General features: G+C 39.5%; 1 protein-coding gene and 1 pseudogene across 2 annotated transcripts in view; both read right to left on the bottom strand.

The window, feature by feature from the left end:
- Positions 1-488: 488 nt before the first annotated feature.
- On the bottom strand, positions 489-10,669 carry LOC308423386 (ATP-dependent RNA helicase DDX18-like; annotated as a pseudogene). The gene is made up of 2 exons: positions 10,575-10,669; positions 489-2,440 (listed from the first exon to the last, which is right to left on the bottom strand). The product of its transcript is annotated as an ATP-dependent RNA helicase DDX18-like (transcript).
- A 2,357-nt stretch (positions 10,670-13,026) lies between these two features.
- The window catches only part of DTWD2 (DTW domain containing 2), a gene marked incomplete at its 5' end in the record, with an annotated part of 57,448 nt that continues 48,413 nt past the window's right edge, over positions 13,027-22,061 (bottom strand). The window contains one exon of the mRNA XM_080919817.1: positions 13,027-14,095. Coding sequence (XP_080775943.1) covers positions 13,925-14,095 — 171 coding nt within the window. The 3' untranslated portion in view covers positions 13,027-13,924. The remainder of the gene's footprint in view (positions 14,096-22,061) is intronic.

A 22,061-nucleotide genomic window follows, 5' to 3' on the forward strand; every position in this document is an offset into this window, starting at 1 on the left:
ATCATCTCAGTCTTCTTGTATCTGTTGAGGCATGGTTTTTCACCGACTTTAGGGTTAATTTTGGAGAAGGTTCATAAGGTACTGAAAAAAAGGTGTATATATATATATATATATATATATATATATATATATATATATATACATATATATATATATATATATATATATATATATATATATTTTAGGATAAAATGCTCTGTAGATGTCTGTTAATTCCAGTTGGTTCATAGCTTCTGCTAGTTTCACTGTATCCATGATCTGTCCATTGATGAGAGTGAAGTGTTGAAGTCTTCTATTATTGTGTGTGGTTCAATATATGCTTTGAGATTTTTTATGATATAATTTGTTTTATGGAAGTATTTAAAAATAAAATATTATCATCATAGTAAAGACAAAATGATTCTAAATATGACAAAAGTTCCTTTTTAAAGGGCATTGGGAGGAGGGGGGAAGTTGGGCAAAGTCAGTCCAGCAGGAAGCAGATCACCTCAGTGACAGAACTGTCTGTAGTCTGCTGGCTTCTTACTGATGTGTTTAAAGATCTTGGACTTCTCCACTTTCTTGGTTTTCTGATACCTGAACACCCCACCACCACCTCTCTTTTAAGATTGCCATCATGACTGCTAACATTCAGATCAACAAAAGACAGAGCAACCTGAGGCAAATTTAAGTTGTTCACATTGAAGATTTGCTTGAGAGAGTGGGAGTCATGTGCTCAGATGTAGGAGTTGTATGCTTCCTAGGAAGACTTGTGGAGAAAGTAGTTTTTCTCAATCGGTTTTCCCAGCAGAGACTAAATATCAGAATCTTTAGACCAGGAAAAGTCAAACTGATTCAATGGAACCTTGGACTGTTTCAAGTAATGAAGGAAACCCAACTCTTCAGGGCGCAGGATGAGCAGGGCATGCCCCTCTTCCATTGAGGCCCCTGGCTGTTCTACCAACCCAATGAATATATTCCTTGGGGTCTTTGGGAGGGTTGTACTGGACAATCCAGTGCACTCCAGGATGTCCAGCCCTCTGGCTGCCACACCAGTACACAGCAGTATTCCTGAATCTGCATTACAGAACTGGAAGAACGTGGTTATTCACTTATTTTGGTTTTGCTTTCCACGGATGGCCAATCAGGTAGGTCAATGTAGTTGAGCAGCTCATAGTGGTACTTCACAGACATACACAATGAAAAGAAGACCATCACTTTCTTCTTCTGGTTCTTCTTAAGGAATGTGAAGAGTAGAAGGAACCTCTTCTCAGAGGAACAAACAACATATCCCTGCTCAAGGCCATCCACTCTGGCAACCTCTCTATCATCATCAACACCCACATACAACAGCTCTTTTTTCAGAGAAATTCTTGACAAGTCTTCAATTCTTTGAGTTTGTGTAGCAGAGAAGAGCATGGTTTGCCTATGTGCTGGCAAAAGTTTAATAATTTGCTTTAATTCTTCAAACCCAACATCCAAGATACGATCAGCCTCATCTATAACCAGACACTGTAGGTTCTTGTACATGAATCTTGGTGTGTTCTTCATGAGGTCTAGGAGCCGGCCTGGTGTGGCCACGATGATGTTCATGCCATTGAGGAGCTTCTGCACCTCAGCAGACCTGTTCCTGCCACCCATGACCAGCCCATGTGTGTGAACGTGTGTGTCATCAGCTCTGTAAGGACACCAAAGGTCTGCATGGCCAGTTTTCTGCTAAGAGAGAGAATGAGGACCCCTGTTCCACTCCTGGGCATGAACTTCAGTTTGACAATGAGCTCGATCACGGGATGAGGAAAGCTGCCAGTTTTCACAGCTGCCAGACGATCCCTGCCTTCCAGAAGTGGCCTGATACTTTTATGCTGGCTCTTTGTCATGTGCTTGAATCCCATTTCTTCTATGGCCTTCAGGGTGTTCTCATTAACGAGATTAGTTTAGACAAGGAAGCAAATGAAGTGTCCTCAAAAGCACCTCTCAGTCCTAGGGACAGGCTGGACACCTCGCTGTCATTTGCCTTCCTCGCATCATCTTCTGATTCCTCACAAGCCTCAGCACTTTCTTCAGTTTTTGCTTTTTTGGTATCAGGCTCAGCGTCATTTGCCATTTTCCTCTCCTTTTTCTTTTTAGTTCTGAATCAGAGACGGTGTTGCTGCTGCTTCTCCATTGGCTAAGATGGTAACCTTTTGGGGTGACCTTTTAACTTTGCCATTTTCCAGTCTCCTCAGGCATGTCTCTACTTCGTGCCTCTGCTGAGCCCACAGTCACAAAACGCTTCAAGGCCTCTTCAGCTCTTCCACCTTTTCCTGTTTCTTTAGGCACATCTCCATGTTAAGGTTGTGACAGGCTCGTGTCTGATGCTTCCTGTAACTTCAAGTTCTGCTGCCGCAGCTTGGCGTTCCGCTTCTCGATCTTTTGCAGGAGTTTCATCTGTAACTGGCATGATGCTGGGCCGGCCAGGCGTCTGCACCGAGCGACAGACACACATGCGCAGTTGCAAGTCGGAAGTGCACAGCTGGACCCCTGCTTTGAACTTTAGTAGAGTTTCGTTTATGAATGTGGGTGCCCTAGTATTTGGAGCATAAATCTTCTGGATTAAGAGTTCATAGATTTTTTTTCTGTGACAAGTAAAAGGTGTGTTTTTTTCTTTTTTGATAATTATTGGTTGAAAATCTATTTTATTTGATATTATAAAGGCTACTCCAGCTTGTTTCCTGGGACCATTTACTTGGAAGATTTTTTTCCCCCAAACTTTTACTCTGAGGTAGTATCTCTTTTTGTCACTGAGATGTTTCCTGTATGAAGCAAAATGCTGGATCCTGTTTACATGTCCAGTCTGTTAGTCTATGTCTTTTTATTGGGGAATTGAGTCCATTGATGTTGAGAGATATTAAGAAATAGTGATTGTTTTTTCCTCGTTTTTGTTGTTAGAAGTAGAATTATGTTTGTGTGGCTATCTTCTTTTGGGTTTGTTGCAAGATTTCTTTCTTGCTTTTCCTAGGGTGTAGTTTCCCTCCTTGTGTTGGAGTTTTTCATCTCTTAGGCTGAGTTTGTAAACAGATATTGTGTAAACTTGGGCTTGTCCTGGAATATCTTAGTTTCTCCATCTATGGTAATTGACAGTTTCACTGGATATAGTAACCTGGGCTGGTTTGTGTTCTCTTAGAGTCTGATGGTGTTGGGCCAGCTCTGGCTCTGGGCATAGATGAGGGCTGGAACAGTCTGTTCCCAAGCAGCTCTAATATACTTGCACCTGGAGAGCTCCCAGCAGTCTCTCCCCAGATCATCAGTGGAAAGAAAGTGGGGGCTCACCAGTAGGCACAGCAGGGAGAGCACTCCTGAGGCTTCCTTCCCTGGTTACTCAGCAGTCCCAGTGGTGGTAGGCCAGCTCTGGCTCTGACTCTTGGCTCCCTAAGATTTCTATAGCCTCTCTCTGACATTTTTTTCCATGCCATCTCTAGAAAATATATTTTTCTAACATTAAAATTGGTGACAAGGTCTAAGATGTATAATTCAGGTCTAAACTCTCCCTTTGGGGAATGAGCTTGCCTTTTAAGTTATGATTTAACAGTACTTTGCAGACTGGCATTGACAGTTATTATATAACTTGGTTTGGGTAAAAATCTCTTCTGTAGGAAGACGGCTTCATCCAGAACTACCCAGGCATGGGAAGACTATGTCTGCTTTTGTATAAATTCAGTGTAGTGCTCAACTAAAATATACTAAATCTCAGTAGTAGGGATACTTTGATTCTCTTGTCTCTGTTCCTTTTTGTGGCAGTGCTGTTTCTAGTTCGGACAAGAAGAGGGAACTCACTCACTCTCCCACCTCCTGCCCAACACAAGCTCAAGAAAAACACTTTAATAACATAAGCTACATGGAAGAAGAAATAAGTAGAAAGAACCATTGAGGGGAAAAAAACAACAGAAAATAAAAACGGTGTTTTAAAATATACTGCATCTAGGGGGTACCTGGCAGGCTCATGCCAAGGTGTGCCCCTGAGAAATTACACCATGCAACATATCTGATATAAAGGGGGTTTACTGGGGGACAGGAAGGAAGCAGGAAACTGGAGAAGGGATAGAGGCAGAGGAATGGACATGCAGACAGGCAGACATATGGGAGCAGGGCCATGAGGGCAGACATGGAAGAGGGGACAGTGACAGAAGGGAGGAGAGAAATGATCTGGAAACAGAGAGAGCAGAGTTAGGTGGCCAGCTGTCCTTTTATGTGCTGCTCACACCTGGTGCCCCTGGTGGCAGCAGCAGGTGATGTCAGCAGGTCATGTCAAAAGCTTTAGTGAAGTCCCTGGGAGAAACCTGTGGATGGCGTGTAAGCTCATTGTAAGTACCGATCAGAAAAGTGTGGAAAAATCTTTTTTTTTTTTAATGATTATTGTGGATTCAAATTTTCAGTCTCATCTTTTTAAAACTTTTCAGAACACTTGGGTCTTTACATGATGTATAAAGAAGGCTGATCATTAGTATCCATGAGTTCCAGGTTTTGCTTGATGGCTTAACCCAAAGGAACATATAACTTCAGAGTACTAGTGAGTTTACTACATGCTCACTGCGTTATTCCTTGTGCCTAAAAGAACATATGACATCAGATATTGCTAAACATAAATATGTTGAGTGAATAATGGAATGAGATAAATTATAAAATGAAAAAAAAATCAAGACCTGTTTTTCTTTTTTATTCTGATGGAATAAAAGACAGTGCAGAGATCAGCCTAGCAAGACGGTGCATGGGGAAAAGCATTTGATGCAGTAGCCTGACGACTCCACTTCCTTCCGTGGAGCTATATAAAACGTGGGAGTAGAGAACCGACTCCACAAAACTGTCCTCTGACCTCCATGTGCACACTTTGGCATGCATGTGCTCACAGACACCACATGCTTTCACATACACACACACACACACACACACACACACACACACACACACATGCATACCAATGCCCTGTGAGGTCAAAGAATGATTGGAGTGAAACTTCTGGAACAAGATGATAGGGAGGCAGCAAGACACTAAAGTATGACTTTCAAACTATACCATTTAAAATTAATTTGTTAGAACATGAGATACTGGGATATAAAGATTAAATAGAAATGTATGTGTATACTCTCGACCCACACACACACACAAACTAAAACAACAACAAAAACAAAACCACTAGAGAAGAAGAAATGGTTTATTCTCAAGCCATTTTGAGTGACTGTGGACCAGAGAACACAGATTTAGGTTATGCCAAATTCCATGTTATAATATGGAAGCAGTTTCATGAAGTTTTTATAATTTTACAGGAAAAAACATAAATCAAGGCAATTTTAAAATATAACAGTGGGGCTGGAGAGATGGCTCAGCCATTAAAGGTGAGGCTCACAACTAAAATACGACAGTGGGTATATCAGAAAGGTGACTACAGAAAGATGGCAGAAGCTTTTCTACGGGCCTAAGATGCTATCTAATGCCATTGTTAGTTTGGGGGTTGGTGGAAGCCATTGGGTCTGCTAAGTCAATAAATTCAGGGTATTAACTATTAGTCACAGGATTAAGTTCCAATATAAACTTGGGCAAGAAATGGCTCCAGGGACTAAAACTAGACCAAGGTGATTGGCCTTTGGGCCTGAAACATTCCAATCTCTGCATAGTACTGAAGCTCTAACCACTCAACCCATCTCTTGAGACACAGCTTTGAGCAGTTTTGTTCACACTGCCAGTCAGTCCATGAAGATAGAATTTACTCATCTGTGTACTTTAACACTCAGCTGACCTCACAACTTGTATGAATATTATATAGTAGGAATTATATTGTGTGGTTCTAGGACTTAACCTACAAGAGGCATATAAGCCTCTGCCTTCACTTTTTTGGAAGCCTTAAGCACCATGTCAAAGAGTCTGGCTAGCCTATTAGAATAGCCTTATGGGAAGAGACCCAGAATATCTTATCCAGTTGTGCTAAGGTAAAAGACATGCAAATAAAGTCCTCTGGGGTCATCTAGAAATGGTAATGATTCTAGATAACTACAGCTTCATGAACAATATCAAGACACTAACAGAAACAGTGTCTACTTGAGACAATCCTAGCTGAGCCGAGCACAGAAATAATGTGAACATCAGTTTGAGATTAGCTGTGCAGCAGTTCATAATTAAATGTGAACTTCAAAGAACACCTTCATTAGAGAAGGACCTTAGTAACTGGCTAGACGGGATGACACACGTGTGGGTGTTTGTCCTCTTCCTGTATCACTATGCTAACACTTGGCCAGCTGGCTCAAACTAAATTGGACAATGGCCACCAGGATGCAAGCTATACACGGGCTTATCAACATATATTTCCATTTTCTGGGCACAGTCAATGGCTGATTGCCCTAAAACTCAGCTACAGAAACCAAAGGAGCCAGCACCATTTCTTGCCCAAATCAGCCATACATGTAGGGTCAGATTGATTATAATGGACCATTTCTATCATAGAATGCAATACTATAAGCATTTACTACAGCATGGATTTGTCTGTTTTATCTGAAGAGAGTCTATCAACACTAAAATTTAAGGACTTAGAGAAATCTCAGTTCACTGTTATGATAATCTATACATCATCATCATTTAGGACTAAATAACTCATTTTAAGCAAATGACGGCTGGAAGACGGCCCTTGTACTCATGGAATTAATGCACTATGGATACATTTTTTATCACTCTGAAGCATATGGTCTGGTAAAATGTTGGACATTTGAAAACTCATTCTGGCATATTGTGGGGCAACTGGAGGGCAGAGATAATGTCCTCCAAGATGTAGTACATTTTGAATGAGCAGTAATTTATGGGGATATACCTCCTGTGCTTAGGAGTCATAGCTCTAGGAATCAGAAAATAAAAATAGGAATCACTCCTCCTTTAAGTCTTATTAATAAGCAAATTCCTGTTTCCTATTCCAGTGATCCTAGAAACAGCAGATACGGAGATTTGTTTGTTTGTTCCCAAAGCAGGAAGGCATCCAGCAAGGGACACAACAGTGGTTCATTAATGTAGAAGCTGAGACTTCCACCCAACTATATTGGTTCCTCATGCCAGGAAAACAACAGGCAGACAGGAGGGCTACAGTGCTGACTAATGCTGATCATCAAGGGAACGAGCTTTGCCCAGCACAAAAGGGAGCTTCAAGGGCTAACACAAGCGACACCCCTTAGTGCCTCTTGTTTCTCGTGGGTCCATTAAAAAGGATGATGTTGGACTAGAACCCAACATTAGTCAGTCTGCTGGTGTCATGGGTTGAAATATGAGCAAGTCAATAGTCACTCCGGGTCATCAAGTGTAAGTGTTTTGTTATGAAGCAGTTCATAACTAAGTACGAGGCTCTTTGTGAGTTATCACCAAAAGCAATCTGAGTGTGGAGGGATCTCAATAACTGCGTCTAAGATATGACACAACTTATGGGTATTAGTCTTCTCTTATCACCTCTCCAAGCTGTGACCCCGCTCAAGAATTTAAGGTCATCACATCATGGGATGAAAACATGAATAGCCAAGTGCTTGAAGGCACATAAAATGTTGAATATTTGGGGGCGGGGACATAAATAAAGGTGTATGCTCAGTTACAAAAGTGAGTTCTATAGAAAGAAGGACTAAAAATATTACATTATTTTGATATAAGTTTTCAGGTTTTCTCCCCTCCTGTTTTTACCAAATGGAAGCTATCCTCACAATGATTTATTATACACTCTTATACTTCAGGGTTCACTTTACAGAAAATTAATGTTAACCAAGAAACCTGGCTGAAAGAAAAATAAACATCATGCAAATATAGATAAACTGATATGGTGTGTTGTATACTCCTGCAGGGAGGAGTTAACACATTTTCTGTTGTTTTACACCTGCATTACAGTGGGCAGAAGCATGCTTTTACTGACACCCTTAATAGAAAGTTATGTTTTGTTAAGACACATGTATAGGATGTGTATTATGAGAGAAAGGGTAATGGCTATTATAGTGCTGACTAAATTAAACTGGAAGCTACTCCAAAATGTTTCTTGTTAGATCCATGTTGGGATTGGCCTACAGGGGGACCTTAAAGCTGAGAGTTAAGGAAAAAGTCACATCTTTGCTCCCTGAAGATCAGATAAAGCAGTTAGCAACTGGAGTGCATCTAGCAGCCTCTGACTTCTCCTAACTCGCCACTCTTCCTACATTTAGCCTAGTTGATCAACAGCTGTTCCAGGCCACTACCAATGGCTGATGGAGCACTCACACACAGTGCCGTCCAGACACAATGTTGCCTACAGGGTTTCCCATCACAGTCTTACACGGGTGGGCAAATGTGCTTGTCTTCGAAGATATTCATGTCAAGGTTTTTCTTACCTATGTGGCTGGTCAGGACTTCAGATAGACTATGTGTAACTCCCTGATTTTCTCCTTCCACTTTTGAGCCTTTATGTTTTCAATTCCATTCCTAATTCTGTAAGGTCTACTAGCTATTATAATTAATCCCTTTTCACTAGTAGTCATCTGATTCTGTGACTAGAACCTAATTCAAGGTCAAGGTATAGAACATGCTGTCTTGATGTGTGTATTATGAGAATAGAATACCATAGGTACAGTGATTTGTTTAAAAAATAACTCACATACTTATTCCTTTACAGATAAAAACTAGAAAAATCTACCATCAGTGGATTGGAATCTAGCAAGAGCCTTAGTTTTCCATCATTCTGCAGTGGAATATGAAGGAGTAAGAGCATAAGGAGGTGAAGTGGCCTTTCTATGACACCCATCCCACCCACAAGGATGCAGCTATAATGTTAAGCTTATGTTGATGGGTCTCACACCAATATTACTACAGTCACCATGCAAAAATTGCATCATTTCTTTAATACTTTTCCTAATAATAAAATTTAAAGCTACAAACTTTCCTTTAAGGCTTGCATTAACCAAATCTCATAAATTTTCATTATGGCTATTTGAAAATACTAATTTTTCTTGTGATTTTACTGACCCTGAAACTACTTGAAGTGTGCTGCCTGTGAATAATGATTTCTAGTTAAGTTCTAATGTATTCAGGAACATATTCTATAGGCTTTCAATCCTTTATTGCTTATAAGGAATTCTATTAAGACTTGGAACCTTACTGTTCCATGTGAACTTTAATACCTGCATTCCATGAATTTTGCAGGATAATGCACCACAAAGTTAATTATGTCAAAGTAGTGAACTGTGGTGTTCAAAACAACTACAGCCTTACTAATTGTTTTACAAGTACTAAAGGAGGAATACAGAAACCAAACTCCACCAATACATTTTTCCCTTGGATATAGCAAATTTTGTTTAACCTGTATAGAATCCTTCCTTAATAAGATGATCCTCTCTAGGCTAGATAGTCTTTGAAGTTTATTTTGTTTGAGATTATTACCGATAAACCAATTTTCTTTTGGTTTATATAGTATCTTTACAATTTCTTTTACTTTCAAGTTCTTTTTCTATGTCTGGTGCCTGCTCTAAACTGTACACAGCTGAAACAGTTTTTAACACAATCTGACAAGTTCTGTCCTTTAATTAGATCACTTATATTATTACACAAAGTAGCTGGATGTGATTCTAATCTTAATTGTCAAATTGATTGGATTAAAAATCACTTAGGACATGGTTCTTAACCTCCCGGATGCTACAGCTCTTTAATACAATTCCTCATGTTGTGTTGAACCCCAACCAAAAAGAAAATCACCTTCATTTCTACTTCATAACTGTCATTTTGCTACTGTTATCAGTCACAATGTAAAAAATATGTTTCCAATGGACTTAGACAATCCCTGTGAAAGGGTTCTTCAACCTCAGAAGAGTGATGCAGACTTAACTAATCAAAGTGTTGACAGTAAGTGACAGTTTAAGGTTTGGGCATCTGTAACAGCCCCTCCCAGGCTCAGACAACACCACAGAATAAGACATTAAAAGAATGTGAGAGCCAGAGAAAGGCGCACAATGTGGATGAATTCTAGGTAATACACAGGAATCCCTATGCTAAACAGAACAATGTTAATATGTCCTCCTTGGTTGGCCAAAGCCCGTGTCACCCTAAAGGAAGAGTAACCTGGGATCTGGAGGCAGGGGTGCAAATGCACATGTGAAGGTCAGACGTTAATGCTGCGTCTCAATCATGGTCCATCTGTTCCACAAGGATCACCTTTATCGCTACTTCCCCTCCCAGTACTAGGATTGCAGGTATGTAGCTACATGCTCATCTGTTCTCTTTTCCTCATCTTTTTATCAGTTCTTTAGTAATTTTACACAATACATTTTTATCATATTACCTTCCCTCCCTCAACTCCTCCAACTCACTCAACACTCTGTAATTTTAAAAAAATCCATTGAGTCCAACTTATGCTGCCCATATACTCTTGAATGCGTGGTCGTGCACTAAAGTATGATTGCCCTGCCAGGAGGGCTATGAGCAATTCAGTTAGGGGTGAGACTTCATGCCCATCTCCTCTCTCTGTGCTGGGATTGGTCTGGCTTCAGCTTCCATAAGCCTTATGTATACTGCAACTTCTGATGTTCAAACACCATGCTGTATCTGAAAATACATCGCCATCCACTATCTCTGGCTCTTACAATTTTTCTGCCCCCTCTTCTGCAATGAACTCAAAGCCTTGGAAGGAGGCTTCCAAGTACTTCTTGGTACTGATGTGACATTTAGGGGTGAACATTCTGCAGTCTTGTATTCTCTACACTTTGATCATTTGTTAACCATGTTCTGTTGGGAAAAGTAATTTTTCTGATAACATTTAAGAGCTACACTAACCTATGGGTATGATGCTAAGTCTCTAGTAGGGTCTACCCTAGGGCTTCTCTAGCCACAGATTCTTGACCTCCATAATGCTGACAGGTATGAGTTCCCTCTTATGGGATGGTTTTTATATCCAATCAGAAGTTGGTTAGCTATTCCATTGACATTCAAGCCACTATTACAAGTGGACATGTCATGTCAGATCAGGGTTACTACTGCTCACAGCTCACAGATGGATGAAACTGATGGTTACTTTTCTCCTCCGGCAGTCTCTATCTACAGCATCTTCCAGCACCATGAAAGGTAGCCAGGAGGGGTGAAGCTTCCAGGTCAGCACCAGCTTAGTTTCTCCATTTTCTGGTTCAAGTATGCATTATCTTCAGCACTAGGGTCTCATCAAATTCTAGTATGTAACTGAGAGCATTGACAATGGCGTTTAATATCTGGGGATCTCCAAGACCTCACAGGCCAACCACCCCAAAGGCACTTACCCTGTCCTGGAACTGGGCTTGCTATACTGTGTTGTCTAGTAGGTCGCCTTCATTATGTTGTACTATGACCCCTGTACCTCTAGATTCTCCAAGACATGTGCCATAATGAGACTTTGGGGTACCATTAAAGGTTTTTTCTTCAAGTAACGATTATGTGGCTCCCATCCTTGAGTATGCAGTGAACTATACCTACTGGTTTATGCATGTTGAGCTACCCCTACATTTCTGGGATAAAATTGACTTCATCTTGGCCGGTGTGGAGAACGATAACTTCTATCCTCCTCCCCTTGCCATCTCCCTCCTCCATCAGCCATCGAGATCTCCAGCTGACCTGCTCTACTGTTTTCTCTCTCTAATTCTAGTGAACTCACTCTCAATACCCAAGTTTTATTTTAAATTACTTTATTGAAAAATCAAGAGTTTAGAGACAGCATGCTGCATGCTCTAGCCACACCACCCCCTGCCCTACACTACTCATTTCCCCACACAGGCCTTGTCCCTCTTCTCAACATCAGGCTGCCTTTCTAAACGTAATCATCTCCCACCTTCTGGAAACATGGCCTGCAAATGGTACTGAACTAGTTCCCCGACCTATGTACAAGTCACAGCCAGCTCCCTAGGCTACACTATTTATCAGACTGGTCACTCACTCGGCCAGGAGGCCTTTGGGGCTTGAAGATTAAAAAACTGCAGGTTTCTTCTTTTCTTGACCAAGAGGTTTGACCATGAGACTTCTAAGATGACCCCACCTCGCTAGTGTGCACACTGAGGAGGAGCTGGGCTCCTCTGCCCTATCTGCTTGCTGTGCACATAAAGGCTGGGCGTTTTAAATACTGAAAAATGCCATTTAAGTGCTGTGAAGCTCAGTAAAGCACTCTTTTTTTTTTTTTTTTTAATTAAAGCTTCAATGGCATGCTACCTTAGGATCTAATTTCTACAAATCTAAACTTCCATCTTTCTGGATTGGCCTCATCTCTGTCTGGTGCTGAGCTCCTGACTTTACATGTCACTCACTATTCCCTGCAGCCACGTACCAAGTGCCAAGTATCTGAAATCTGTCATCTTTCTTATATCTAGATATATCTTCTTAAAAAAATAAAGAAAAATATATAGGCAGAGTAATAAACTTTAAGCATTTAAGTATTTGGTATGTTTAAAACATAAAAGTTATTCTAAATGGTAAACACAAATTGATCATTTGTCAGACTGTTCTTAAAGAGCAATCCTACCACTCAGAGGATTTTATAAAGTTTATTTCCAACATAAAAATTATTATGAGATGATTTTAACTCATTCCTTAAGAAACCATTATTCATTATACTCTTTTTCATCATTATACAGATAATTAGTTGATACTAGACATTTAGGTTATAAAAGACCAATTTATTTTTAAATGAAAATGTAAGTCAGCAACTGAAGACAAACCTAAATTTTAATATTTTTCTGTAATTTGCTACATATTTGTTAGCATTCTGATTGGGGCCAGCCAAACACTTAATGAGTGTCTGATCTTACCCAATAATAAACTTATGAGCACAAACATAATCAGAAGATGGTTGTGTGTTCATGCTCACACAGAGGTATTTATCAAAGTCACCACTAACATACACTTTGTTTTTCCTTCCACTTTCACACTGGATTCAGGAAACTTTAGCAATAATGAACAACAGTCAAAATGAAACATCTTGATCTTGCCAAAGTGTATGTTTAACTGTAAACCGAATATAAATATAGAATGTATAAATTTCTCTTATTCTATATAAAATATTAGTAAATATTCTCCTAATAAGGTGAGGGAATGTATCTTTCACACTGAAAGTTTTTTCTCTTTAAAAAAAAGTATAAGCAGAGCTACTTATAGAAATATGTTCTTAAAGTAATGGCTGTATTATAATTTATTTCAGTCATTTCCATGTAGAAACTTCATTAAAAACCTCTCACCACCAGTTAACTTGTTCAATGGACACTGAAAAACTGAAAGTCATGCACAGTATCTGCCATTGAGAATTTCAAAATTAAATGGACTCTGTGGGAATACAGACAATAACAAAAGATGTCACATTCGCTGAGTCCACGTATGACCCCAAACAGTAAAGTTTCCCTGTTCCTTTGTGCTACTTAATGACATAAACGGCCTTCTGTGTCACTCTGAATTTCGTTCACTGGGCTGAAACATCAGTTTCATGGGACATGACCCATCACTGCTCTACGCCTGTGCATCTACAAACACCGACGGGAACACGTTCCCAGACACTTTTCCTCATTCACAAACAACAGGTCCTTACTCTATTCTAACAAGTAACCGTATTTTGAATAAATCTTTAAAAAAAAAGTATTGGAAACACATGTTTAAAAGCAAATACAATAGCTGGACAGAGATAGTACATGGTTTTATCCCAGAACTTGGGAGGCAGAAGCAGACGGATCTCTGAGTTTGAGGCCAGCCTGGTCTACAGGCTACACAGAGAAACCTTGTCTTGGAAAAAACAAAAACAAAACACCAATGTGAAACTACTTTTCCCAGTCAATGGAAGTGAACCATACGATGCTGTGGAGCAGACCTTGTCCTTCCGCACAGGAAAGGGCCAGCATTCCTTCTTCAGAGTGAGAGCCTAAACTAGGGAAGATGTGACACGGTCTTGTCAGTCAGTCACAGGTAAACTAGCACCACAGGGACAACTGTGCTAAATTTTAACACTGTTTATTAACAGCTCCATCTTCCTGAGTTTGCGTTTATTCTTTGGCATTGGCTTGGGATATAATCCATTTTTCAGAAGATACTCCTTGCTGAGGCGAATCTGAGCACCATGCTGAAGCTGAAAAGAACACAGAGCTTGAAGAGGGCGAAGCAGAGTCTGTTGAGAAAAAAAGAACTGAAAATGTATTTTGGCAACTTGTGTTCTATTTACATCTTTCTTTCAAATACAGACATGTTTGTGCCCTTTTTAATTATTTTCTTTAACTGTGAAGATCAATAGCTATTCTAATACTTCATACATATTTCTAAATTAACAGATTCTAATAAAAGGCTTTATACTGATTTTTTATACAGGCAACAGAGTTTGAATTAAGTTTTATTCACTAATTTATTTAGATAAAATTAAAATTTGTCATTACAATAATTTAATGTTAACAAAATGATTAAAGAAAACATTTAGATATGAAGATGGACACATCACATCAGTCAGTTGACTTTCATCACAGTTCCTCACTGTATCTCACTGACAAACAATTCCAGAATGGCAGTGACGTCTTCCTCACAGTGGTCCATGGAGGACACATGAGCACCAGAGTTGTATGTAGTTCACTTGAAACACTGTATCAAATTCCTGCAGGGCCCAGCATACACAATACTAGCGTGTGAACTGGATGCACATGTAAATTTATCTGGTAGTGAAGGCTGCCATACAACAGGAATACATGCTATACAAGTCATGATCAAAAGCTAACGCAAAATTATGTAGCATTTTAAACACATTTTCAGATCAGATTCTTCTTATCAAAATCATTTAAATAACAACAGCAAAGGTTTTGGTTGAAAAGACCATTTAAAAATCATTTCTAAGAAAGGATAAACTAGTAGAAAATCTTCCAAGTATCTGTGTGAAAAACAATATCCCCCCACATACACAGAATACATGGCAGAAGGGCTTTGCTTTACAACGAAGAGCAAAACACTATGGCAATCTCTGCTGACTTCTCCTCCCTACCCATTATTTTTATCTTTACTAATAAAACACAAATTGCAAGAATGAAGGCACTGTACCTATCTAGTAATAAAACAATGAGTAATGACAGGTAAGTAAGTAATGACAGTCACATGGAATGGGGCTTTTAGAAGCACTCAAAGCCAACAAATTTCAGTAGCATACTTTTTTTTTACCCTTTTCAGTCAAAAACATGATTGTTAGAGGTGAGACAACTATCATGATTAGTCAGCAATAACCATGAAGATTAAAACTAAACACAAAGGATGATGGACAGACAGAAGAAATATGTGCCTTTGCGTTTATGTGTGCAGGTGTGTGTGTGTGTGTGTGTATACACATACACACCCAGAGCAGAAAGATGTCATTAGATGCCCTGTGATAAAGGTCTAGACAGTTATGAGCTGTTGTGTAGGTCCTGGAAACAAAGCTGGCCCCTCCAGGAGAAAATCCAGTGCTCTTAATTGCTTACTCATCTCCCCAGCCCTCAAATCTGGGTTCTTGATGTCCTTTCCAAACTGCATTCTTAACTAAAGACTGCACACTCCAGCATGCTGTACTTACAGAAGTTTTTTAAAAAATTGATTTAACCACTGCCTCTGTTTTTATATGGTGTCACACATAGCTCTTAGTGTTACAGACCAACAAAAAAAACAGACAAATTGTCTTAGTATTTTTTTAACTGCTGTAAACAGACACTATGACCAAGGCAAATCTTATAAGGACAACATTTAACTGGGGCTGGCTTACAGGTTCAGAGGTTCAGTTCATTATCTGAGCATGGCAGTGCCCAGGCATGTGTGGTGCAAAAGGAGCTGAGATTCTATATCTTTATCTGAAGGAGATAGGAGAAGACTGGCTTCCAGGTAGCTACAATAGGGGTGTTAAAGCCCATACCCACAGTAAAATATATCCTACAACACCTATTCCAACAAGGTCACACCTCCCTGGACCAAGCATATTTCAACCACTATATTCCACTCTCTGGTCCCCATAGGCTTGTTCAAACACATGAATGTATGGGGCCACACCTATCCATAGCAAAATGCAAAATACATTTAATCTAACTTCAAAAGTCCCTAGTCTATAGCACTCTCAACAATGTTAAAAGTCTCAAGTTCAAAGGCTCTTCTGAGATTCATGCAGTTTCTTAACTGTAATCCCATATAAAGTCAAAAATAGGACCAAAGCAAGACAGAAAACCAGCTAGCAAACTCCAAACTTCAAATCTCCATGTCTGATGCCAAAGTGCTCTTCAGAGCTCCAACTCCTTTCTTCCTTGTTGACTACTATTGGCAGATCTGGCATTCAGCAGCAACAAACTTCATTCTGTTGGGCTGGTTCTACTCCCATTTAGCAGCTTTCCTTAGCAGGTATGCCACAGCTCTGGCATCTCTAACATCTTGGAGTATCCAAGACAACTTCAACTTTCAACTTCACAGCTTCTTGTTCCAAAAACTGGGATCTACACACAATATTCTGGGCTTCTCCAAACTGCCTCAGTCACTTCTCCAGCTCTCCACTCTGGAGCACTCTAGGCTGTGGCTGACTCCACTCCATTGCTGCTGCTGTTTTTGGTGATCGTCCTCTGGTACTGACATCTCTAATTGGCTGGAGTCTTTCACTGCAACTAGACTTCACCAATGGCCTCTTATAGGCTCCCTTCATGGTGTCAAGCCTCACATTCTTTGCATGACCCCTTCAATCCTGGGCCATCAACCACAACTGAGGCTCCACCGTCACCAATGGCTTTCCCTAACCTCTCACATTTCCAAGCCTCAGCTGCTCTCAATGACTCCTTTGTGCCTTCAAACTCAGTTCCACCAGGGTGATTCTCACACATTACCAAGTCCAACTGCAGCACAAGGTACAACCTGGGCCATCTCTGGAACACAGCTTCTTTGTGCTCTCAGAAAATACTTCCCATAAGATTTCACCTTACAGATGCTGTTCTCTTCTTGCTGGGAACTGAACTCAGGACCTCTGGAAGAGCACTCAGTGCTCTTAACCGCTAAGCCATCTCTCCAGCCCTTGCTGGTCTCTTCTTAATTACCACTGATTTCTTAGCTCCAGCTAACCAGCATCAAATGTCCCTGTAGCCCTTCTATTCTTGACTCTAAAGTTAGTACCCACAGGGCTGAAGCTACAGAGTTCTGCTCTTTGCTGGGGCTGAAACATGGCTCCCTTATTCTATTATCAGCTTTCTGTTTTCCAACTCCCTCAGTACCTAAGCTTGGCTACCTTGGAACTTGTTCCGTAGGCTGACCCTGAACTCAGAGATCTGCATGGTTCTGTCTCCTGAATGCTGGATTTAAAGGTTCATATCATCATACCCAGACTTAAGCTTTTCTTCACCTAGAACTTGCTTTGTCTCAGGCTGGCCTTGAACTTAGGGATCATCTTGTCTTTGTCTCCTGGGATTATAGGTGTGTAGCTCCATGCGTGGGCCTGAGCCTTTTCTTGGCCACTATTCCTCAAAGTCTGGATCAAAAGCCTGTCTTCCAGACTCAAGATCTGGATCACAAGTATGCCCTCTATTTCTAAAGTGTAGTTTATTCCATATCAAAAGTCCAAATGAAAATAATAACAGGTAAATCCACATAACATGACATAACTATTCCTTGTTCAATTGCAAGCATAAGCAATAAGCTTAGCTGGGTGGGATCTTGCCTTGAGATCACTCACCTTAAACACAGGATTTGGCTCCATTTCACTTTCTGGTGCCCCTTTAATACTTAAACTATATATTTTGTATTTTTTTTTTCTATTTAGACTTGCTATGCTTGGTCAGAATGCTCTTGATGAAACTAAACCAGAGAAAAAAAACCTATGCTGGGAATTTTTGAGACTTCCTTTGTCTATGCAATCAATACTAATCTCTTTACCTTAGCTTCAGGTAGATGTTTCAGACAACAGCAAAAAGCAGCCATATTCTTCACCAAAATACCACAAAAAACAGTAGGCCACATACTGAAATTCTGCTCCACTGAAACCTCTTAGACCAGGTCTGCACAATTCAAATCACCCTGAGCACCAATCTCTCCCATATTCCTACTAGCATGACCCATTAAGCCTCACTTAAACCATTCCACTGCTTCCCAAAGTCCCAAAATCCACATTTTTTCCAAACAAAAGCATGTTTGACCTAGCTCAGCAATACCCCACTCCTGGTACCAACATCTGTCTTAGGGTTTTACTGCTGTGAACAGACACTATGACCAAGGGAATTGTTATAAGGGGCAACACTTAATTCAGGCTGAGTCACAGGTTCAGAGCTTTTTAGTCCACTATCATCAAGACCAGTGTATGGCTGCATCCAGGCATGCATGGTACAGGAGGTGCTGAGAGTTCTAGCCACTAAGAGAAGATTAACTTCCTAGGAGGGTCTTAAAGCCCATGCCCAGAGTGACACACTCCCTCCAACAAGGCCATGCCTACTTCAACAAGGCCACATCTTGTAACTCCCTGGACTAAACATAGTCAAACCACTGCATGGGATATTTTGGACACCTCTACAAAACATTCTTGCATGTTTCACTATTTTAGAAAGCCCATTAGGTATATTTTTATTATTTCTTTCATAAGAAAGAGAGGAAAGGAAGTAGAGAAACATACATATATGTTACTTAATAGACAACCCAATGTACAGATTGGATGATAAAACACCATAGGTCTCTAGGAAATATGGATAAGACTATAAATAGAAGCAACTGAAAAGTCTCTTCATCTTCTGACATTTATTAGGCTTTCATAGATAGAACAATGCTAATTAATGTTCTTTATGACCAAATACCTCCAACTTTGATACCCAAAGATAAGACCAAATTTACTTAAATAATAGAAAGAGCTAAACTAGATCCCGATTTCATCTCTGTGGTGGCCACTAATAATAAAGTCATCTTTTGTTTTGGTAAAAAAAAAAATTAGTTTACATTTTTTAATCCCTTTAGAAGTTACCCATGATCATTGTCCTACTTAGTTTTTATTGTCAACTTGACACAGCCTAGAGTCATCTAAAAAGGGACTATCAACTGAAGAACTGTCCAGATCAGACTGCCCTGAGGATATGCCTGAGGCGTGTAATCTTGATTATTAATTGCTATTAGAGGTGCCAGCCCACTGTGGGTGGCTTAGACAGGTGATTCAGGAATGTATAAGAAGGCTTGTTAGGTTTGCGACTGTATATGAATCAGCAAAGAAGCATTTCTCCATGGTTTCTGCTTCAAATTCCTACTTGAGTTTCTGTCCTGATTTCCCTCAAAAATGGACTGCAATCTTTAAGTTAAAATAAACTTTCTTCTCTAAGTTGCTTTTGTTCAGAGTAATTTATCAGAGCAACATAAATGAAGTAGATTTAATTAATGAACTATGAGCTCAAGTGTTATATGTCATCATTGGATGGGAGCATTACAAGTGAAGCAGAATTTACTATTTTTCTTGCCTCTTCTTTATGCGAGTGGAATGACTTCGAGGTAGTTTTCCATAAAGCTGGGTCCCTAAGCTTTGCATGAGCAGAGGATCTCTGGGCACTCCCACTGGACCAGAAACACGGGGAAAGACATAAAATTATACTATTTTAATTTACTGTAGCCTACCTTGATGATACTATCACATACTAGGTATTTGCCTCAAGATAAGTAAATAAGGTTCACCTAAAATAGTTATTTTCATAATAAACAATAAGATGACATACTGGACTCCAACAATTACAGTGTTGGAACCACTGCTTAATGTTAAATAATTGATAGTGCTTCTATATAAAGAAAAATTACCAGATTAGGTGAGAGTGCATGAGAAAATCCTTTTTTATAAAACAAGTTTGTTTCAAAGTGTTTACTTGGGTATGTGAATCCTTTTGTCTCCATGTGGGTGGTCACAGCTTTTAAGGGGCTGATACAGGACAGAGCTATGGTCCTTAAATTTACATGCAGCTAAAAGCTTTTTTCACTTCTCTCTTTGAAATTCTGTAGGGTAAAACTTCCCACATGAAAGAAGACTTTGAAACAAAAATAAACCAGAAGCTGAAGGCCCCATTAAAAATATTGTAGCAGACGAATAAAATCATCAAGTAACTTAAAACTTCTATAGATTCACAAGTCAAATCTGAGGGGCACGGAGTGACAAAGGTGCTTATACTGACAATATACCTCACTCAATAGTACAGCAATTTTTTTTTCCAGTAATGAAGACTGAAAATATTAGGCAAGTTCTCTCTCAGTAAGCTACATTCCAAGGCTATGTAACCATTTTTATATAATTTTAAAGGGAAAACAAGTACAAAGAGAGAGTATGCTATCTGCCGCAGGGAGCCACGCTGTCAATAGGTGGTAAAGTCACAACTGAAACTGACTTCAAAGCCTGTCCACAGCCTCTCATTTCCTGCTACTTCCTGTGCTTGGAAGTTGTTCTAGCATAAAGAATGCCATGAACTAAAGACTGAAAATCAATGTTACATCAAGTTTGTTAATTCTTAGAAGCCTGACGTCTATGGAATGAAAGTATACAATATTTTGCTGTTTTCTATGATCTCAAGGTTTTCTAGTAGAAATATACCATACCTTTTCTCCCAAGGAAGAAAGGAATACACCCGTTGTTTTAAAAGACACTGCCTGTTCCACAAAGAAGTGTACTGCTTTCCAACAAAATATCTTTTATACTATATAAATTGGACTCAGATTTGTTTTCTATAATGAGTAACTAGAGATGTTTCATTGCATGTCTCCCCTTCACACTATGACCAATCATATTAAAATTATCCAAGTCATGAGTATAATTGTTTCTCTACTCCAGGCCACTGTGACTTGATTATCCCTGAAGGCTGAAGCAAACAGAATAAAGGTTTGAGGCCAGCACTGTTACTGTGAAAGTTTATGTTCAATCCATCCATTAGGAGGAACATGTGCAATCCCATCACGCATATATCAGCCACTGCTTATTCTCAGATACTACACTTAGGACCTAGCTATCCAAGCCTTGTACAGTCATAAGGATTTCTCTTTTATTTTAAGATATCATATCATAAACCATCACAGCTAAATCAGCAGGAATCAATGTCAGCTCTTTGTCATCCATAAATGTTTCTGGTTTCATCAAGAAGAAAAAGTAGTGAATACATGTAAATAAAGTAAGACAGACAGAGAAAGGTGATGGCCATGAGGAAAGGGACAGGTCTGGAACATCCTAGTCTCAAAGTCAACATAGAGGAATTAAACTGTTTAGCTGAAACAGTCTACGCACACATCCAGAGAAAGCCTTGTCATGAAACACAACTTCAATCAAAAGAAGACAGCCTCCAACCCTCAGTCTCCACAGCTCAGGTCCCTGGGAGGGCAGAGCACCCAGTCCTGGCTCCCACCGTTCTTTAACTGTTCCGCTCCTGGAGATCTTTTTGTTTGTTTTCTTCAAGGTCAATGTCTCTGTGGCTTCCAGCTACTCTGCACTAGGTTGCATTCACTGCTAAAATGTTATTCATGGGTAAGGCATATTTTCCACAATGAGAAAGAAAAGGCAGGAAGAATGCTGTATGCACACACAGGCATATGTGTGCCTGTTTAGGAGCATGCATGTTGGAGGGGTTACCAACTGTATCTGTTTATAACTGTCATCCTCTGACGTCTTTGTCCTGAGTAAAAAATAATAGTTCACTTATTTTTTATAACCTACCTTAAAATTATTTATTTCTGATAATTTTCTTTTGCTTTAAATGCAAAGTTTCTAATATGTCCCAAAAAGTTGAGATATTACTAAGCTTACTGACATATTATTCTCTGCTGATAATTATTACTTATATATGTAAAATGTCATTATAATTTCATGGGAATTAAATATAACACTGATTATAGGTTAAATCCTTTTCATCATCTATAGGCATTTCTATCCATATAAGGACTTACTTTACACTCTAAGCAAGTTCTATAAAGTAAAGAGAATGTTAGCAGATCTCCTCAAATAAAGGTACCAATGCAAACAAGTAATGTTGCTGGAGAATGTTCTTTTCATTAAAAAGAAAAAGTTGATCACCAGAGAATACAAACTATTAAATAAAAGAAGTAGAGAACAGTAAAGGAAAAATCCAGCTCAAAACTTGTACTGAATGTTGTACTACTTAGCATAT

The sequence above is a fragment of the Micromys minutus genome, assembly GCF_963924665.1.
Source record: "Micromys minutus genome assembly, chromosome: 8".
Classification (NCBI taxonomy): Eukaryota; Metazoa; Chordata; class Mammalia; order Rodentia; family Muridae; genus Micromys; species Micromys minutus.